Raw genomic sequence first — 21,714 nt, 5'->3', positions numbered from 1 at the left:
TCCTATGTGTTAATCGAAGTTACTCTCTATATGTGTGCTAAATTTCATTGTAATCGGTTCAGCAGTATTTGCGTGAAAGAGTAACAACTAACAAACACATTCACATCCTCACGAACTTTCGCATTTACAATATTAGTAGGACTTTGTAGAACAAGATTTAAAAGAGTAACTAGGTTCGTTTAATTATTATAGAGTATTATAGATTCGTTTAATTATAGAGTTTTATAGATTCGTTTAATTCAATCTTCGTTATCTCGCTGCTCGATGCTCGCTGCTCGCTGTTCGCTGCACCGAGAAGTAAAGTGAATAAACTGAAACTTAAGTTTCGTTTGGTACAGATAAAAAATCAAAGATTAAATAAATAAATAATATATTCTGCAACTAAAACGAATGAATAAATACTAGATATTTTTTTAAACTTACTTCCATTCACACCGCGTTTCCATTTTGTACGTGTTAGTTTGTATGTATTTTTTCGTATTGTTTCCTTGTTTTGGTGCAAATAAAGCATTTTCATTCATTCATTCATTCAATGCGCGTCTATAAGGGACTTAATCTTAATATTTAACATTGAAATGGTGTTTGCGCAAGCTCATGCAATCTTAATTCTCGTTACTAAAAATGAATGTAGGTAACATTGCATTTAATTCATTATATAATAATTGACAAAAACACGATAATTTAGAAACTTTGCTATCAACTTGCATGGGCATTCACTAATAAATTACAAAATAAGTAGCGGGGAAAAGGTCATAAGTCACCGTCATACAGTATCAGTAATAGTTAATTCATAGCCGTACTTACGAACGCATCAAAATTTTACGGCCTTCCGCGTTTGTGCCAATGTTCATATTGAGAAAAAAAAATAAGTAGCTGTCAGAAGCCGCGTTAATTGATTTTTAAAATGTAAATCGAGTGTTTGCGCGCGAAAAGTAAACATTCGAAATTGCGTTACAGATTAAATAAAAAATATTACCAAGGAGGTTTAGTGGATAAGGTTGTGTTAAATTAAACATGAAGATTATTATTGGATTACTTGTGGTAAGTTATTTTAAATAAAGTTTAATAAAAATCTAGCTACACTAATATTATAAAGAGGAAAACTTTGTTTGTTTTTTTTTATTGTAAAGAATAGGCGCATAAACTACTGGACCGATTTTGATGAAATTTGGCACAGACAATCTTTAGACCCTGAGAAAGAACAGCTACAACAGCTACTTTTTATTACGAAATATGTACCACGGGCGAAGCCGGGGCGGACCGCTAGTATATTTTAAATGTAAAAGAATTACCTATCAGAGAAACTATGAATTATTTTGAGACAAGTAATTTAAAGTTGTAGGTATCCTGAATTTATTCAAAAGATCAAGTTGTACTTGAATTATATTATGTAAAAGTAGGTACTGAATGAATATATTATGTAATTGTATTTAATTATCCTATTTATTTATTAATTATTTTGACATTAACAAGGGAGCACAAGCGAAACAAAATGTTCCTACCTCTGTGACCTACCTACTTCCCGTCTTGTAATCTTCAAGTCTCTTCAAGTACCTAATGTTTATATATCTGTGCTTGAAATTCAGTAAAAAGCAACGTCATCAAAGTCAAAGGAAAAATTGCTACAAGCACAGCTACAAGTGTAATTTAGAGTTACAACATAATAAAAAATTCCCTCGGTCCGCGAGTACGACTCGCACTTTGCCGGTTTTATTTTTGCGCGTAAATCACGTAAAGCCAGGGCAGAATTTTACAAATTTTATAAATGCGAAGGTTTGTGTGTGTGTGTGTGTGTTTGTTACTCTTTCACGCAAATAATACTGAACCGATTACAATGAAATTTAGCACACATATAGAGGGTAACTTGGATTAATACATGGGAAAGGTTTTATCCCGGAAATCCCACGGAAACGGGAATTATGCGGGTTTTCCTTTTAAAACGCGGGCGAAGCCGCGGGCGGAAAGCTAGTTGTACATAATATGATGATAGACCAACATTAGGTTCAGATTAAATTTTATTTGAATAGAATGTAGCATACACTTTCAGAGGTCCTTCCTGTCTCTTAGAAAATCCACGAAGTAAACATTTTTGTAGTCAACGCGAGTGAAGAGGCGGGCGGAAAGCTATAAAAAATGATTTACATAAAAATCTAACAAACTGAACCCTTGTTTCTACAATTTTATTAATAACTATGCTAAAATTTTAGGTGTTAATTGAATAGAATGAGTACTTTCAATTTGTCTCAATTCATCGCAAACTACGAATATAAAACCAATAAATTTTTGGCAATAAAATTTTAACATCGCTATGTTTCGAACAATAAAAGCATAGATAAAAGGCTAACTAGTTTTTTATTGTTGTAAGTAATATATTTTTACGATTTATGTATTTTAAAAAATATTGGCATTCTGCAGTCCTTATTATATAAACTAGGTACTAGCTGCTCCGCGCGGTTTCACCCCCGTGGCCGTGGCTCCACTCCTGTTGGTCGAACGTGGTGATATAATATAGCCTATAACCTTCCACGATAAATGGGCTATCTAACACCGAAATAATTTTTCAAATCGGACCAGTAGTTTCCGATATTAACGCGTTTAAACAAATCCATACTAATATTATAAATGCGAAAGTAACTCTGTCTGTCTGTCTATCTGTTACTCAATCACGACTAAACTACTGAACCAATTTGCATGAAATTTGGTATGGAGATATTTTGATACCCGAGAAAGGACATAGGCTACCTTTTATTGCGAAATATGCACCACGGGCGAAGCCGGGGCGGACCACTAGTAATTAATAAACTCTTCAGCTTTATAATATTAGTATAGATAATATAAAAATATTTTATATGTGATTTAGTTGTAACAGCCCTGACACTGGCAACATCGTTCTATATAAATTTTGCAACTCTGTAGCATGTAGGTACTTATAATTTTAACGCACTTCACATCAATAAGCAAGTGGCACTTAACACTTACAAAAGTCGGAATTTACGCAATCATTCTAAACTAAACTATGTAAGATACAAAAAACGTTTCTTGTATAATAATAAAAGTATCACAAGTACAGCCCGCGGCTTCACCCGCATGGTGAAAGGTTTCCTACCCTCGTTTCACTGTGTAAAAAAGCCGCCTATATGTACCAATATCCGTTACTCATTTTAGCCTCATGACTATTTCTGGCTACAACAATCTAACAATATAAAGCTGAAAAGTTCGTTTTTAGGATGTCGAACCACAAAAGGGAAAACGGAGTCCTATTAGGTACACTTCGTTGTCTGTCTGTCCGGCAAGCCCATTTTTCTACAGAGCGCGTGGAGTTACGAGTTAAATTTTTTATTTATTACTAACTAGATCTACCGTCCCTTGAAGCTGTGCAAAAAATTACACTTATAAGCCAACGCAATCAAAAGATACAGTCGTTTATGCTGCTTCGACATTGTCATGGGAAGCAAAACATACCGTTGAAATTTGGTACAAAGCAGCGTGTTATCCCATTGAGCCCCAAGCGGCCCGATCGGTCCCAGACACAATAGATTTTCTATTGTGTCTGTGGTTCCGGGGACTGAGTTACTACAGCACAGATAAAGTAAAAATTTTGAAAAAGTATAAACAGACTCGCACTTGCGTGATTTTTTGGGTTCGTTGAGGAGCAATTCTAGTAAAACCGCGGGGCTCAGCTAGTTTATATTAGTACTTACAGCGCGCACGACAAATCCACTTTCAAAATATGGATTTTTTCATGATTTTTTCTAATTCCAAATCGGTACGGGAGTTTAGCCGCGATATTGTTTTTATTTGCCAAGTCATGTTTTATTGCATTTTTTTCCGTCTTACAAATAAATGTTTCTTTCTTTCTTTCTTTATTTATTTATAAAATCGTAATATAGTTATATAACACCGAAAGAATTTTTATTTTTTACTACTTTCGCTATTCAAATATGAGTAGCAACTAGCACAGCTAGTAATATTGTAAAGGCAATCGGAAAACTTTGATAATTAATAAATCAATAATGTTTTTCATACTTAGGCTTCTACAATACGCAATTGATTTCCTGTTTTAAGATGAATTTATTTATTAAGCAAGTGTTTATCATAATCATATAATATTATGTGTTTAAATGTACCTAGGTATATGTCAAAATAGCTTACCGCCCGCGACTTCGCCCGCTTTGTCTAAAACGTCCTAATAAATTATATACTAAAACCTTCCTCTTGAATCACTCTATCTATTAAAAAAAACCGCATCAAAATCCGTTGCGTAGTTTTAAAGATTTAAGCATACAAAGGGACATAGGGACAGTATTTTTTTTTTTGTAAGGTGTTTCTCAATGTTAGCCAGAAGGGCTAACACAGGGACAGAGAAAGCGACTTTGTTTTATACTATGTAGTGAAGCAAGTGTTCATCATAATCATATTATAATATTATGTGTAAGTATAATTGTTTCGTTCGAATCGCCTGCTTTGTCTAAAACCTAATAAATTGTATACTTACTGATACCTTCCTCTTGAATAGCATTATCTATTAAAAATGCATCTAAACCCGTTGTGTAGTTTTAAAGTTCAAGCATATATACAGACAGTAGACAGACGCAGGAAACATGCATTATTAGTTTAAACTTTTAAAGCAAACGAAGTCGTAAGTTCGTAACCTGTAGTGATATCTTAAACTAGCTGCGCTCCGCGGTTTCACCCGCATTGCTCTGCATCTGTTGGTCTTAGCGTGATGATATGTATAGCCTATAAGCCTTCCTCGATAAATTGGCGATCTAACACCGAAATAATTTTTCAAATTCAAAACAAACTCTTCAACTTTATAATATTAGTATAGATTAAACAGAACCAAACGTTCAGAATACATATTATTTCCTATTATGTATTTATTCAAACTGATAGATAATAACATACCTAGGTATTTAGGAAGAATTGAATCAATACTCGTTTTGTTTCTTTCTAATTTTCATAAAAAAAACTTGAAGACAGAACATTAATTAATTATTTTATAGATACAACACTACGAATTAAGAATGTTGTTAAAATGTTAATATTTGACAAAGACTAAGTACCTAATACCAGAGATAATATATGTAACCATGATATTACAATGATAAATTCACGCATAGTTTTTCATAAAATTAAACGTGAAGAAAAAACAAGAAAAACGACACATAAATTGATTATAATATAAAAACAGTATACTAACAAAGGCACGGACATTATTGTATTGTTTATGTGGCAGATCTAACCTCTGGCCCGATCGAACGTTGGTTTAACATAATTTCATAATTTTAACATTGATTTGTTTTCTTACAATATTTGGATGCCAGATGACGCGACTAAAGGCTTAGACGCGATTAAATAAAAGTTTATAATTTACTAGCTGTGCCCCGCGGTTTCACCCGCATTGCTCCGCTCTTGTTGGTTTTAGCGTGATGATATATAGCCAAAAACCTTCCTCGATAAATGGGCTATCTAACACCGAAATAATTTTTCAAATCGTTCCAGTAGTTCCTGAGATAAGCGCGTTCAAACAAACAAACAAACTCTTCAGCTTTATAATATTAGTATAGATATACACATACAGTTACAGGTACTAGCAATGCCCCGCGGTTTTACAGAGAACTCTGGTATTAGCGTGATGATGATGAGCCTTTTTTGATAATGACTATCACAGGGGAATAATTTATCTAAAATATTTTTCGAAACAAAAAAAAATGTATTGACTTGCTTTTGTTGCTTCTTCTGTCGATTACATGTAAAAATAAATCAAGTGTACCCACAGCTTTATTTCTAAGAATAAATCAATGTCTTTTTATTAACAATGGCGAAGCTTGTCGCATTAAATTATCACACTTGTTTAATATTATACCTACTTAGTACCTATTGGTATTGACAAATGTCAAGCGAAAAAAAGACACAAAATAATACCACAATATAATACCTATCTCTTAAGCGGGCTACTCACATACCTTCAGCAGGGGCAATATTGGATTTGCACCCTTATGCCAGCTACTCACTTTCCTGCCGCTGAGGCAATATTGGAACAATCCCGGTTGGTCGGCGGTCGGAGCAATTGCAGTTGTTCTCTAAATTGCCCCTGCTGGCCTATACAAATAGGGTTGCCACCCGTACTTTATAATAAAGTATTGTACGTTATTTCAGGTAATTGTACTCTATACTTTATGAGAACAATAAAGTATACGAAAATACTTTATTTCGTATGAAGAGAAAGTGCTTTTTCGTTAAACGAAATTTTTCGATTGGTGTTGAATGGATTTCGCCACTCGACAGCGCCACATCACTTAACCACTCGTTTTTAACAATTTCTACAAACAAAGCGTCTCTAAATTTGATAAAAAATGAATTAATTATTTACTTTAAATTAAATTTAGATTGTAAAAATGCTGTGCATGTGCATAAATGTTTTTAGTGAAGATAGTAATTTGATACAAACTGCAAAAAAGCAATAAAAAATATTTTTTCAAAAATAAAGAAAAATAAATTGTACTTTATTTTGAATCTATGTACTTTTTTTTTCTTACCTTTAATAACCAATGTACTTTAATATATTGCATTTGTGCTCATATTGCATTTGTGCTTGGGGTAATGCATCCAAATCCCTCCTAATAGCAGCAGAGCGTGCACAGAGAGCATTACTTAAAGTTTGTCTAAAACTTCCATGTAGTCACCCAACAACCGATGTATATAAAAAAGCCAATGTTCTTAGTATAAGAAAACTGTTCATTTTTGAAATCTTACGTCGCTACCATAAAAATGATGTTCCATACTTACCCAAAAGTAACAAACGTGTCGATCGGTGTCCGTTTCCTATAACAAAATCAAAATTCGCACAGAAACACTACAAAGTAGTTGCACCTCTACTGTACAATAAAGTTAATAAGGAAATTAAAGCTAAACAATTGAATAATCATAAAATAAAAAGATGTATACTTACGTGGCTAGAGAAGTTTGATTACGACGAAATTGAAACCGTGCTAAGGGATCTATAATTTAAAGCGTGCTATAAGAAAGGATAAAAAAAAAAAAATTATAAATATATAGATATACTACACATTTTTTTTTCTTTTTCACATATCCCCACATAAAAGCAAAACTTACATGAAAACACACACACACACACACACACACACGCACACACACACACACACGCACACACACACACACACACACACACACACACACACACACACGCTCACACATATACATACTTACCCAAAAGTAACAAACGTGTCGATCGGTGTCCGTTTCCTATAACAAAATCAAAATTCGCACAGAAACACTACAAAGTAGTTGCACCTCTACTGTACAATAAAGTTAATAAGGAAATTAAAGCTAAACAATTGAATAATCATAAAATAAAAAGATGTATACTTACGTGGCTAGAGAAGTTTGATTACGACGAAATTGAAACCGTGCTAAGGGATCTATAATTTAAAGCGTGCTATAAGAAAGGATAAAAAAAAAAAAAAATTATAAATATATAGATATACTACACATTTTTTTTTCTTTTTCACATATCCCCACATAAAAGCAAAACTTACATGAAAACACACACACACACACACACACACACGCACACACACACACACGCTCACACACACACACACACACACACACACACACACACACGCTCACACATATACACACACAAGCATTTAAGCGCTTTCCACTTACCTTTATTTGTTATTTTTAAAATTTTCTTTTGTATAACGTAGGTATCTATACTGTTTCGAAATTAATGGGAGAAGCCACTGGCTCCTGAGACACAGTATTTAACTAATTCAGGAGCCTATGGATTCATTTATAAGCTGTACCTATTTTTTATGACAATAAAGTTATTTATTTATTTATTTATTTATTTAATACAAGCTTTCAACAATCGTATCCTCCTGTAACCTCAATATCCTTCCCCTCAATCCTACTCACTTCTCTCCTGGCTGTTGTCCTTCTCTCCTAGATTTGATTATTGTTTCCTCCCCTAATCTTGTCTCTAAGCACGGTCAGTGCACTGCCGATGCCTTTTCTTACCACGACCTTGTCTTCCTTTCCTACCGTGTTCGTCCTCCCAAAAGAAAGCACAAAGTATTGTTACAGCGCAGTTTCCGTGGAATGGACGTTGAGCGTCTGTGTGATGATGCTCAAAAAATCGATTGGTCACCTGTCTCATCTGCCAATTGTATAGACTCCAAAGTTGCAGCCTTTAATTTACTACTTACTAAACTGTACGATACTCATGCGCCAATTAAAGCGGTTAAAATGAAGCATGTTCCAGCTCCTTGGTTGACAGATGAACTTAGATCCATTGTTCACAAAAAAAATCTGGCGAAAGCCAAATTTAAACTGAATAACTCGGACTCCAATCGTGAAAAATATAAAGCAATTCGCAATCGCTGTAATACGATGTGTAGAGATGCACAACGACGCCACATTCACAAATCCGTTGAGAGCGGCAACACTGCAGACACTTGGAAGTTTTTAAAAACACTTGGAGTTGGTAAATCTCAGAATATCTCTTTTCCTGTATATATTAATTTAGATCTTATTAACAAACATTTCTCCTCGTCAAAGTCTACTCTGGACTGTAACACTAAAACTGATACCATTTCACTTCTTTCTATCATGCAAACTCCTGACTCTCCTCCGTTCATTCTTGTACCTTTCACTGCCAGTGACGTTAAGAAGAATACATTGGCCATTGCTTCGAATGCTCTCGGCTGTGATGGTATAGGCCGTGCTATGATTCTGCCCATTCTTGATATTATCCTTCCCATCCTTACACACATCCTTAATTTCTCCCTATCTTCGAGTTCTTTTCCCCAGATCTGGAAAGATGCGTTCATCATTCCACTCCCTAAAAAAAATAATCCATCCAATTTCTCCGATTATCGCCCTATTTCCATTCTACCATTCCTATCTAAAGTTCTTGAAAGGCTAGTGCAACAACAGCTGTGCTCCTTTCTTAACTTTAATTCCCTTCTAGATCCTTTACAATCTGGTTTTCGCACGGGCCATAGCACGGTCACTGCTCTTGTCAAAGTTACAGAGGATATTCGTTTGGCAATGGACAATAAGCAGCTAACTATCCTTGCTCTCCTCGATTTCTCCAATGCCTTTAACACCGTTGACTTTGATATCCTGTTAGCTCTGCTTAGTTCTCTTAACGTATCTCCTGCGGTGGTTGGTTGGTTTCGTAGTTACTTGCAGGGTCGTCGGCAGCGCGTCCGGGTGGATGAATCCTATTCCACATGGTGTGATGTTTCTGCTGGCGTCCCTCAAGGCGGCGTGTTGTCAACCCTCCTTTTTAGTATTTTCATTAATTCTATTTCTTCTAAACTTTCCTCTCTCTACCATCTGTACGCAGACGATCTACAAATTTACACCCATTCGTCAATGGAAAATCTTGAAGAAGCGATTACTCGCATCAACACTGACCTTCAATCCATTGTCGACTGGACTCAAGCTTATGGTCTCAAATTAAATCCTGGAAAGACTCAAGTTATTATTTTAGGCAGTTCTTATTTCCTTTCTAAGATTTCTTTTCCGGATTTAGCTCGTATTTCGATCGATGGAGTCCCAGTTCCATATAGTACATCGGTTAAAAACCTTGGTATTCATTTCGATCAAACCCTATCCTGGACCGAACACATAAAACAAGTAAGCCGTAAGGTTTTTGGTGTTACGTCATCTTTACGTCGATTGCGCAACTTTTTACCTGTACCTACGAAAACTGTTCTGGCGCAGTCTTTGTTGCTTTCTATCCTTGATTATGGTGATGCATGCTTTCCAGACCTTAATGAGGAGCTACTTAACAAATTAGAACGACTTCAAAATTTTGCTATCAGATTCATCTTTGGCTTGCGCAAATATGATCATATCTCAGAATATCGCTCGAAACTCAATTGGCTGCCGATCCGACTTCGCCGGAATACTCACATCCTTTCCCTCCTGTACAATATCCTTTTTGACCCTAGATCCCCATCCTATCTTAAAAATAGATTCGTGTTCTTGGGTTCCTCCCATGAACTCGATCTACGCTCCTTGGACAACCTTACGCTTCGCATGCCCGCTCACAAAACCCGTTTTTACGATGCTTCCTTCACCGTGCAAGCTGTAAGGTTGTGGAACTCGCTCCCATTAAACATCAGGAAAGCTCAATCTATCAGCTCTTTCAAGTATTTGGTCAAACAGCATTATCTTCACAACTAACGTTTAAATGTTTCATCCGTTCTTATTTATCTTAACTACTTACTTTCATCCTGTTATTCTTTATTTTTCTTTATTTGCTATGTATATAATATGTATTAATATTTGTATTTATTTATCTATTTCCTACTTTTATTTGCACCTTCTATAATGCCTCGCTATGCTCCTTCTACTATCCAATTATTCATTTTTCTTCATACTTTTCCTATATCCTAAGGTTGCCTGGAAGATATCGCTTCTTAGCGATAAGGCCGCCTATTTGTACCGCTTCATTGTTTGTGTATTATTTTTGTTTGATTTTGTTTTGTATTGTGTGTGCAATAAAGTGTTTTTTATTTTTATTTTATTTATTTTATTTTAATGTACTTTAATTGCAAAAAAAAGGTGGCAACCCTGTATACAAATCACATTTAAGGAGCCAATTAAGGTTCCAATTCTTAAAATGCCCCTGCTGCACGTGAGTAGCCGGTTTAAATTGCCCCTGCTTGCTATATACATAACAATTAAAGAGCCTGAAATTGCTACGACCGCCGCGGCCGTGCAACCGAGATTGCCCCTGCGTGCGGCAGCTAAGTGAGTAGCCGGTTTTAGGAATAGACAATTTCGCGTGCACAAAAGTTTTTGGTAAAGGTGTAAATCGTTATAATTAAATTTTAAAGTTTATTATTAGTAGATTATACAGATAATATTAGACTATGATTAATACTGGCTTTATTTTTATTATTTAAAACTTTTATAGATCCTTCGCTTTTGCCCCTGGCTTCGCCCGCGTTGTCTTGTTGTATACCTACTTAAACTCACTCTGTCTGTCTGTCTGTTACTCAATCACGCCTAAACTACTGAACCAATTTGCATGAAATTTGGTATGGAGATATTTTGATACCTGAGAAAGGATATAGGCTACCTTTTATTGCGAAATATGTACCACGGGCGAAGCCGGGGCGGACCGCTAGTATTATATATATTTTTAAGCTAGCATAGCATAGCATAGCATAGCTTCTATCGCTGGCCTTGAGCGCGGGGACCGAATCCAGAAATTCCGTAACGAAAAACCTCACGCTCCCCACTCCGACGGGCACGGAGGTGTGGCTTGAAGGCATGCTATGCAATAGCTTTACCGCGGCAGTCCCCGAGTGCCACACGTCTTTTTTATTTTGTTTTTTTTTTCTGTTTTAAGTGCACTTTGCCCTGCGTATATAACTTTGCACTGCGTCTCCTTGTCCACCAGGTTGCCTGAAAGAGATCGCTGTCTGAGCGATAAGACCGCCCGCGCCTGCGGCCTGTTGTGCTCTTCACTACATACCTAGTATAAAACAAAGTCGCTTTCTCTGTCCCTATGTCCCCTTGTATGCTTAAATCTTTAAAACTACGCAACGGATTTTGATGCGTTTTTTTAATAGATAGAGTGATTCAAGAGGAAGGTTTTAGTATATAATTTATTAGCCTTTTTAATCTTACCTTTTTAATTAGGTTTTAGACAAAGCGGGCGAAGCCGCGGGCGGTAAGCTAGTTTTTATTAATTAATGTATTGTGTATCCTTACTAAGTAATTGTAGTTACTTCTCTATGTGGTGCACAATAAAAAAATTTTGTTTGTTTGTAAGGACGGGCATAGACAGCGACAGCGACTTTGTTTTACACTAGGTATGTGGTGATGTTTATTCTGAAAAAAAGATTTATAGTACCTAGCTTCTATTCTCTTCTCTACTTGAATATTATACTATCTACTTTGAATACTTCAAACTTTTATAGTTCATTAATATTTATTATAATAATTATTCGGCGGTTTGTTTAAACTTTTAAAAAAATATTAAAATATATAAAGATATAAGATCTTTATTATAAAATTTTGGAATTAATAATGTGATTAGGAGTCAGACTTTAAATTACTTAATTAAATATATTGCCTTATTATACAATTATTGACCATTGTCTTTAATAACAAAGAAATAAAATAACGTCATTATTTTAATGGGCTGATAAATTTTTAACCAATTTAATTACCTATTGCCCGCTTCCAATGCGTTGTTTTAGTTTACTCATGTACCCGGACTAAGCGGTTCGATTGCACATTCTTTTTCATAACCGCGAGGGACTGGAACATGCTTCCTGATTCTGTGTTCCCCGACGAGTAATATGGGGGTTTCAACTTGAAACCCCCATATTACTCGTCGTAACCGTTCTTCTTGAAACTTTCAAGAAGAACGGCTACCATCTAGGGAAGCGCTTACCATCTTAGACCACATTACAGCTTAACATCAGGCGAGAATGTGGATAAGCGATTCCCTATTCACACTAAAAAAGCATTACATACCCAGGGACCGGACGGGCACACAACTAAAAACGACTTTCTTTTAAATACTACTAGCATACCGCCCGCGGCTTCGCCCGCTTTGTCTAAAACCTAATAAATTATATACCTACTAAAACCTTCCTCTTAGATCACTCTATCTATTAAAAAAAGCGCATCAAAATCCGTTGCGTAGTTTTAAAGATTTAAGCATACAAAGGGACATAGGGACAGAGAAAGCGACTTTGTCGATGATGTAGTGAATTATTTCCTTATTTCAGATTGTTAGCGGCATAACGCTAGGCGATGAGATTCTACGCAATGACTTCGACGGTCCAGCAGCTGATGGTTCATACAGATGGGCTCTCCAAACTGGTATTCATTTTTAATTATTGAGTTTTTTTCACTGTTTTATTAGCTTCACCTGTATGTTTCCACTCCTTTACACATCCGACTCCTTTAAACTCGATACTGACCCACTTTAAATGGCAGATTTAATTCAAACTTTGTACACTTATAAAGGTTCAGTGACAATACTTACAATAATTTCATAAGTTTGTGTTAGTTTCTTTTTTTAACTATAAAGAGTAATTATTGTATTGTAATACCTAGCTGTGCCGTGCAATTTTACAATTAAGTAGTATTATAATACCTACTAGATATTGAAGATAGAGGACCATACCAATATAAAAATATTTATGCGTTCCAACTAGGAATAGGATTAATTCAGCGCCATTTTGTGACGTCATCGGTGTTAATTCAATAAAACTAATTATCTCAGTTAAGTAATAACGATTGTATATAAATTGGATGTAAGAATAAAACAATACTAATAAATTGTTATTAAAATGCAGAAACTATTTTTTTGTATTTTCAAATGATAGATGTTGGATAGATGCTGCACAAAGGTTAGGTTTCTATTTTTGTTTAGGTCGCTCGCGCTAATACAACTTATTTTTTTATATTAACATCAAATCAATTAATATTTTTATTACTTACACGTGACAGCTATTTGATGGTAAAACACTTAGATTACAAAATAAAAGATTTGTAATCTAAGGTAAAACATTGAATCACACATTGAATACTAGTAACTTACCTCGGCTTCGCTGATTATGGCATTCTAATGGTAGAAGATTTTGAAGTGAAACTTCTTTAGTAAAATATCAAGGTCGCATCATGGCAATACCATCAGGAACACGAGCATGGAGTAAGGTGACGATATTGGTATCTTTGAATCTTAACAAAGAAGTTTCACTTCTGACACGTGTGCACGGCACACACGCTCTTTTTTTATTAATACCGATGGGTAGGTATGTGGTTTTATTTTATTCGCTGCAAATAAAAATCTTTCCTCTTTATAATATTATTAGTAAACATAAAAAAACGATGACTTTATGTTCACAAAAAGTTCATTGGGAAATTATAATCCGGAGATTTGTAGGTGCGGCCGTGGCCCGTGGTGTTCTGTGAATATTTCGCGCTTGCATAAGATGAGATGTTGAGTTAATTGATCTAATAGTTTTCTGATGGTTATAGTAAAATTAATACTACACATGTATGTGACGTGTACAAAATTTACATATACGTAATTTAACGTGTCTATATTCTTTTGAACTGCTAATGCTATTTAATAGCTGTGCCCCACGGTTTCACCCGCATTGTTCCGATCCTGTTGGTCTTAGCGTGATGATATACAGCCATAGCGTTCCTCGATAAATGGACTATCTAATCAATCGGGATTCGGGGATCGTCGCAGGCACAGCCTTCGTTATTAGTCTGTGCGGGGAATACTGTTCAGGGCGATTGCCCTCTGCAGTAGGTAGATTTCAACACGCGCACACATTGTAAACACCCGCGGGTCATTTGGAGGGCCAATCGCCTTATTTTTGATTTACCTGTGTCTGACGACTCGACCGACCGTTCTCTTTTACGCGCCCGGCTCGAACTTTTTGGCTGGGCTCTCTAACACTGATAGAAATTTTTAAATCGGACCAGTAGTTCCTGAGATTCCCGTACCTACACCGTACTATATTGGTCTTTCTTGAAGTACATTTTTTAATATATCGGTTGTATGGCAAGTGGGCCGGATGTTACCGACGCCCATACGTCTTATAATACAGTTGCTTTGCCGGGCTTTTAAAAATACGCTCTGTTCATGAAAGCCTCAATATCGTGTATTACACAATTACAGAAGGCGGTATCTACCACGAGCAGAGAGGGTCCCTCCAGCCCGGCGCGTCCGGGGCGCCGGCGCTGGTCGTCGAGGGGCAGTACCAGTATACCGCGCCTGATGGACAGGTATATTGATGTGGAACATCTACAGGTGTCCCACTATCGGTATAGTAAGCGACTTGTAGTTTTGCATACACTGATCACGTAAAAAATACTTAAACAACAAAATTAAGTAAGTACTTACGTCAAAAATTTTTTGCTTAATTTTTCCTGAAAATCCATGTTTTCTTCTCTAACTTCGCGCAGCCGGCATAATATACCGCTTCTCTAATATGAGCATTTTATGTATGAAAACATAATCTTAAACCTAGCTAACGTGTTGGTGGCTGGGCGGGATGCTTGTTATCTATGGATGTACACAATTTGAAAAAAAATGCGACTGAAATTTTATAAGTATTTTTACGTACATACTCACCGTATGCAAAACTATAACCTCCTTTGAGCTTAGTATACCAACATGACGCATGCCGCTGTATGATGGTATAATTAATATATTCACAGAATATATTATATAAGTCCATAGTCTATGTGTAGTAGGTAGTGTGTGTTAGTAGTGAAACTACTTTAGGTGCACGTGCGTTGAGAGTAAATTTTCAAGACCGCATCATGGCATTTGGCAATAGGTACCTACGACGGTACCTATATAATTGCCATGATGAAGTGACGACTTCATGGAGTATGGCGACGAATTTTGTAACTATCTTTGAATCTTGCCAAAGAAGTTTCATTTCTGACACCTGTGTTCGCAATACACGCTCTTATCTTACTAGCTTTCCACTCGCAGCTTTGCCTGCTTTGTCCAAAACATAATATAAATAATATTATAAAACCTTCCTCAAGAATCACAATATCTATACATATAAGTATAAAAAAAATATTGCAATAAGTATTATTTCCATAATGGACGACATATTTTTCCTTTATTTTTTAAATCTGTAATAATACTGTTAGAATATTAGCCTTTATATGTGATCTCGTTATTTACTTTTCCTTTGGCTTAGCTTCATCTATAGATACCTAAATTGTTTGTATGTGACCGACTCCTTTAACAATTTTGTACACTTATCAAGAACTAGCTGCTCCGCGCGGTTTTACCCCCGTGGCTCCACTCCTGATGGTCGCAGTGTGATGATATATAGCCTATAACCTTCCTCGATAAATGGGCTATCTAACACCGAAATAATTTTTCAAATCGAATCAGTAGTTCCCGAGATTAGCGTGTTCAAACAAACAAACTCTTCAGCTGTATAATATTAGTATGGATTGGTGACAAATGACTATACAATAATTTCCTGCTTTTTAGTTTTTATATACTGACTTACTTATATTATATTATTTTTTAATTATAATATACAGTAAAAGTTCTTTATTCGCGGGTAATATAGGTTCCGTAAATATGCCGCGAATAGAGAAACCGTGAATAAGGAAGCGCGAATAAGGAGCTTTTACTGTACATATTAAATAGATATTTATTCACTCCACAGATCATTCACGTCCTGTACCGAGCGGACGAGTATGGTTTCCATCCAATAGGAAAACACATTCCATCGCTGGATTCACAGCCACGATATTTTTAGTGCTGGCAATTACTTAGATATACAATTCAAACGTCAGAGTAGATAAATTATTATGAATTATTATGAAAATAAAGACTAGAAACAGATCCAAAACTTGTTTAATGCTTAGTAATACATAATTTGTATTATAAATGCGAAAGTATGTTTGTTTGTTTTTCTTTCACGACGCAACGGTGCGATTTTATGGTATGACTAGCGGTCCGCCCCGGCTTCGCCCGTGGTACATATTTCGCAATAAAAGGTAGCCTTTCTTTACCAGGGTCTAAAGATTGTCTGTGCCAAATTTCATCAAAATCGGTCCAGTAGTTTATGCGTGAAAACCATACAACATACATACAAACCTTTCCTCTTTATAATATTAGTATAGATAGATATTACATGTATGTCCGTAACGGACACGCAATCCGCCCGGGGCTTCGACCGCGTAGTAAACCAAGACCCATATACCTAGTTCCCGATCCCGTGGGACTTCCGAGATAAGCCTATCCCAGGTTCCCAGGTTATTTCTGTACCAAATTTTATCCAAAACGGTTCATATTATATTCATAATCCATTTTACCACCGTATTAACCCTTAAATTGATTTCGTCCGTTTTAAAGGACATAGTATTTACACACATGCTGGCGCTGTTATGGCAGACCTAAGCTTCGCTAATCGGTATATTGGGAAGGGACTAGCTATGTCCTTCGCGTACATGCAGGTTTTTTTACCAAAGCCATGTACAGTCGCGAATGGTGACCATTTGAAAATTGCAAAAAACGGATCTCTTGACTCTTCTGATAAAATTGATAAAAACTGTAAGTATTTTGGCTATTTTGTTTATAATGTTATATTATTAGTTAGAATACAATTGTAAGTATAGTATTTTGACATAATTTTTACATATTTTACAATATTTGGTATACAAATATTAGTTTATATACGATGTCCCATAAAACGGACGTTGACAACTTGGAGTATATACTAGGGTATTCTTCACATGTCCTATGAAACGGACGTTGCCAATAAGGCCCTCCATTTTTAACGGAATCATTTTGATATATTTTTCTCTATTTTTATTATATTTAACAGGAGCATGACTTGGCAATCAATAAAAAATTCCCTCGCTACCTCTGGCGGAAGCTGAAGAGTCTAGTGTTGAGTTGAGATGTCGATTTCGAAGGAAATGTAGACCTACAGGAGTGATTTCACTATGATAACAGTGTCAATCATTTACCCCCAGCACCATACCTTCGGAATTATACGATATATTGATTTGAGACACAATGAAGACCCAAAAAGTCAGAATTTTTACCATCAACAAAATATTATTGCTGCAGAATTACAGCCATTACATGAGGTGCGAGATGAATCTTCCGTACTTCTCAGTAGTTCTTCAGCCACAGCATCATGTTACTTACCAGAAATACTACCCAATGTTTGAAAATTTAAATAATAATACCTTACAAATTAAAAAACTGGCAGAAAATGGATATAATATATGCCAAAGAATCCAAAAATTTCCTGTTAGTTTTGGTACTTCAGGCATGGTATACGACTTCTTTGCATACGATGAAGCAAACACAGTTCAATCTGTACAATATAAGAAATGGGAAGAGGACTTTCTTGGTGTATTAGATAAGTTCTCAGGCTATGTAATACTATTCCTATTCCAATTCTTAGCATATTCTTAGGCTGTGATTTTTAGTAGTGTCGTTTTTTAAAATACATTATTTTTTAACGATATCGTTAAAGTTTTAACCAACATTTTAAGACAGATGTTTGAAAAGCATATTCTAGATCGTCCATAATTATAATTTGATAATAAATTTTTGAATTACATAGTTGAAAAAGTGCATTGTATTCATGTACCACGGTTGCAGGAATAATGTGCAATGTCCGTTTTATGTGACGGTTCGAACATGTACATATAATTGGCAATGTCCGTTTTATGTGACATAGTGAAAACAATAGAAAAAATTAAAATTTTTAATTTTTTTTTTTCATTTTCCTCTTTTCTATCCTAATTCCAATACATCCTTTAAATTTGGACATTATAAACACAAGTTATCTAGGGGTGACAATTTAAGGGTTAAATTGGTATTTCTTGAAATTCTTAACTCTTATTGATTACATCTTCTTATATATAAAATTCTCGTGTCACAATGTTAGTCTGCATACTCCTCCGAAACGGCTTGACCGATTCTCATAAAATTTTCTGTGCATATCGGGTAAGTCTGAGAATCGGCCAACATCTATTTTTCATATGTACCACGGGCAAAGCCGGGGCGGCGCACTATGGGACAGAACGGTATAAACCATCTCAAAAATCTATAACTTTTTAGTTTCTCGTACTTTTTACTTGAATTTTGGTATACGTATTCTTGATTAACTACGCTATAATAAACCAAGTCCATTTTTGTTTTGGTACTTTTATTTTTTTGTTTAAAAACCAATACAAACAAACTTTCGTAAATTTTCTTAAAAAATCTTACATTATTTCATAATTTTCCTCTTATCTTAACAGAACAAACATTGCTTATGCATTAAACAAAACATTTCAAGACTTTATACTTAAAAAAAATTAAAACTAAGAAAATAATAAAACAATTATTGAGTTGAGTACCTATATTAAAAATGTTACTATAAAACAACTGTTCATTATTAAATACCAGAAGCTGTTTAGATTCTTCAAACAATTCTTTTGGAATTTTTGGTATTTTTGAAATATTATGTTGTCTTTATACCTATACCGGATATATCATATACCTATAGGGATCTGTTGTATACAGCAAGATGTTTCTTCCATTGCAGCTGAACGCGAACACTTTCGGGCGTGATTTAGCCGATTTTTAATGTATTAAATCACTGTATTCGTATCACCGCTGATAGATGAAAATTTTCTAATAAATATTTTTCAAGCTCTTCAGAATTTTGCTACTTATTAACAGCTGCAGCGGACATACCTATATCGCGGCGAACACAAACACACTCGTTTTTATATTTTTGGACTTTCAACAGTTAGGTTACTGTGAAGAAGTATCTCAATACTTTGTTATTAATGCTGAAATTGTTGGGGTTATATAGGACCCGAGTTTTAATAACTTATGCAAAACCAATGAGAATACTGACAAAAAAATTCCCATACAAATTATTTAACCTATAGGCAGATTACGATTAACGCAATGGATTCTACAACAATCCATACTAATATTATAAATGCGAAATGCTCTGTCTGTCTGTTACTCAATAACGCCTAAACTACTGAACCAATTTTCATGAAATTTGGTATGGAGATATTTTGATACCCGAGAAAGGACATAGGCTACTTTTTATCCCGGGAAAATTACGCAATCCCGGAAATCCCACGGGAACGGGAGCTATGCGGGTTTTTCTTTGACTGCGCGGGCGAAGTCGCGGGCGGAAACCTAGTAAAATTATTAAATAATGTTAATGTTGTTATCATAGGTGTGAAGGTTCGGTCAACCGCAAAAAAAACTATTTTAAGTTATATAAATCATTTAAAATTTTAATAACAAGTAGAAACGTTAAATTCGTTTGCATAATTTTTTTCTCTCTCTCTTCACATTTCAGCATCTAGCTCGAAAAGGCGCAGTAATGACGCAGGTTTTTTTTACCTTTTTGGAATCTTGAATAACTAAAGAATCTAAAAATCATAATAACTCAACTTCGGCAGCTTTCGGCAAAGGCGAAAGCTCAATTTGAAAATGAAAAAGACGATAAAATTCAATGATTCACAAAAAAATTAAAATTAAAATGTGGCAAAATATTTCACATAAAACGTTTACAAATTAATAAACTTCAGATCCTAGACAATCCAAAAATGTATGATACATATTAATTTTAATGGAAAACTTAGAAATTATCATACGTTAAACTTCAGAAATAGATTATGTGCTAAGTAAGAAAATATGACTACTCAGGTTAACTGTGAATTTTATTGAGTTAAAACTGATTTAAATTTAATTTCATCTATTTTATCAGATAGTTCGTTTATTCAGGAATGTAATGCCACCAAAAAATCATCTGTACGACAATTTTGACTCAAACCATTTTAGAGATGATTTATACCGTTCTGTCCCATAGTGCGGCGGACCGCTAGTAATAATATAGGCATGGTTGTGAATACCTAATATGTCCGTTTGTAATTTGTTGAACCTATAGGTATAAATGGATTAAAGTATTGTAATTAAAACATACACCCACTTTATTGTTAATTAATAATAAGTATTATGTTTTTATACATTTTTACATTAAATAATTTAATCTAGATAAATGTGTTTTTATTTTAACCCTTTTATACGACATAAATTCTGTAAAATGGAAAGTATCGATTTACAAAGTGCATCAAAAATTTTTTTAATGCTTTTACTAATAATTTCTTGTATACTACACTACTTTACTTACTTATACTATACTACTTTACACCCGCGGCTTCGCCCGCGCAATCAAAGAAAAACCCGCATAGTTCCCGTTCCCGTGAAATTTCCGGGATAAAACCTATCCCTATGTCCCTATCAAAATATCTCTATACCAAATTTCATGCAAATTGGTTCAGTAGTTAAGGCATTTTTGAGTAACAGACAGACAGACAGAGTTACTTTCGCATTTATAATATTAAGTATCGATGTATTGGGAATATTATTGTTGTATCTCTACGAACTAATGTCTAATGCACAGATGTTCATGATAATATTTTCATAATTTTTATTTATGTATTATTTAACATGCATGTATCTAAGAACGCTGTAAATAAAATTCAAAATATAAAAATTATTATATTTAAAACATACTTACGATAGAATAATACATGAAAGACAGACTTTTGCTATCAATAAAATATATATATTTTTTAAATTATTATTGCGTACGATTAGATGTATTATAAAATAACTTATCATAACAATAATATATTATAGTAATTAAGTAGTAACTTTAATATTGATAATTTTATTATCATAAGTAAAAGGTCATAGATCGCTGTTGAATTAAAATAATATCTATTTTATTCAATGCTCGGATCATTAGGTCCCACCCAGTGCCCCGCCTGTAGTTGCAGGCGGCGTTGCCACCACTGAAAGGGGCCGTCGCCCCGAACAGTTACCCCGAGGCCTGTGAAGGCCTGCGTGGATGACCCCGCGATCGATTTTGAGTAGTTACCCCGAGGCCTGTGAAGGCCTGCGTGGATGACCCCGCGATCGATGGATTTTGAGTCGGGTGTCGTGTTTGATTTGATTCTTGAACTGTAGTCTGTATCTTGTTTCCTGAGTTTATTAGCTATTTAGCTAAGTGAACACCTTCAGACTCCTGAAGCTGATGCGATTTTGGGTTCCCAAGATAGATTGAGAGTCTTATCTTCTCCGCTCGTATTTCTCTTATCGGAAAAAGT

General features: G+C 35.0%; 1 protein-coding gene across 1 annotated transcript; it reads left to right on the top strand.

Moving 5' to 3' along the window:
- Positions 1–799: 799 nt before the first annotated feature.
- On the top strand, positions 800–16,889 carry LOC123702103 (endocuticle structural glycoprotein SgAbd-8-like). Its single transcript, XM_045649745.1, has 4 exons — positions 800–1,041; positions 12,795–12,888; positions 14,708–14,814; positions 16,233–16,889. The coding sequence occupies exons 1-4, from the start codon at positions 1,015–1,017 to the stop codon at positions 16,323–16,325; spliced, it is 321 nt and encodes a 106-aa protein (XP_045505701.1). The 5' UTR covers positions 800–1,014; the 3' UTR covers positions 16,326–16,889.
- The last annotated feature ends 4,825 nt before the right edge of the window (positions 16,890–21,714 follow it).

The sequence above is a fragment of the Colias croceus genome, chromosome 23 (assembly GCF_905220415.1).
Source record: "Colias croceus chromosome 23, ilColCroc2.1".
Lineage (NCBI taxonomy): Eukaryota > Metazoa > Arthropoda > Insecta > Lepidoptera > Pieridae > Colias > Colias croceus.
The sequence above is the reverse complement of the archived record's forward strand: the minus strand, read 5'-3'. Positions and strand labels throughout refer to the sequence as shown.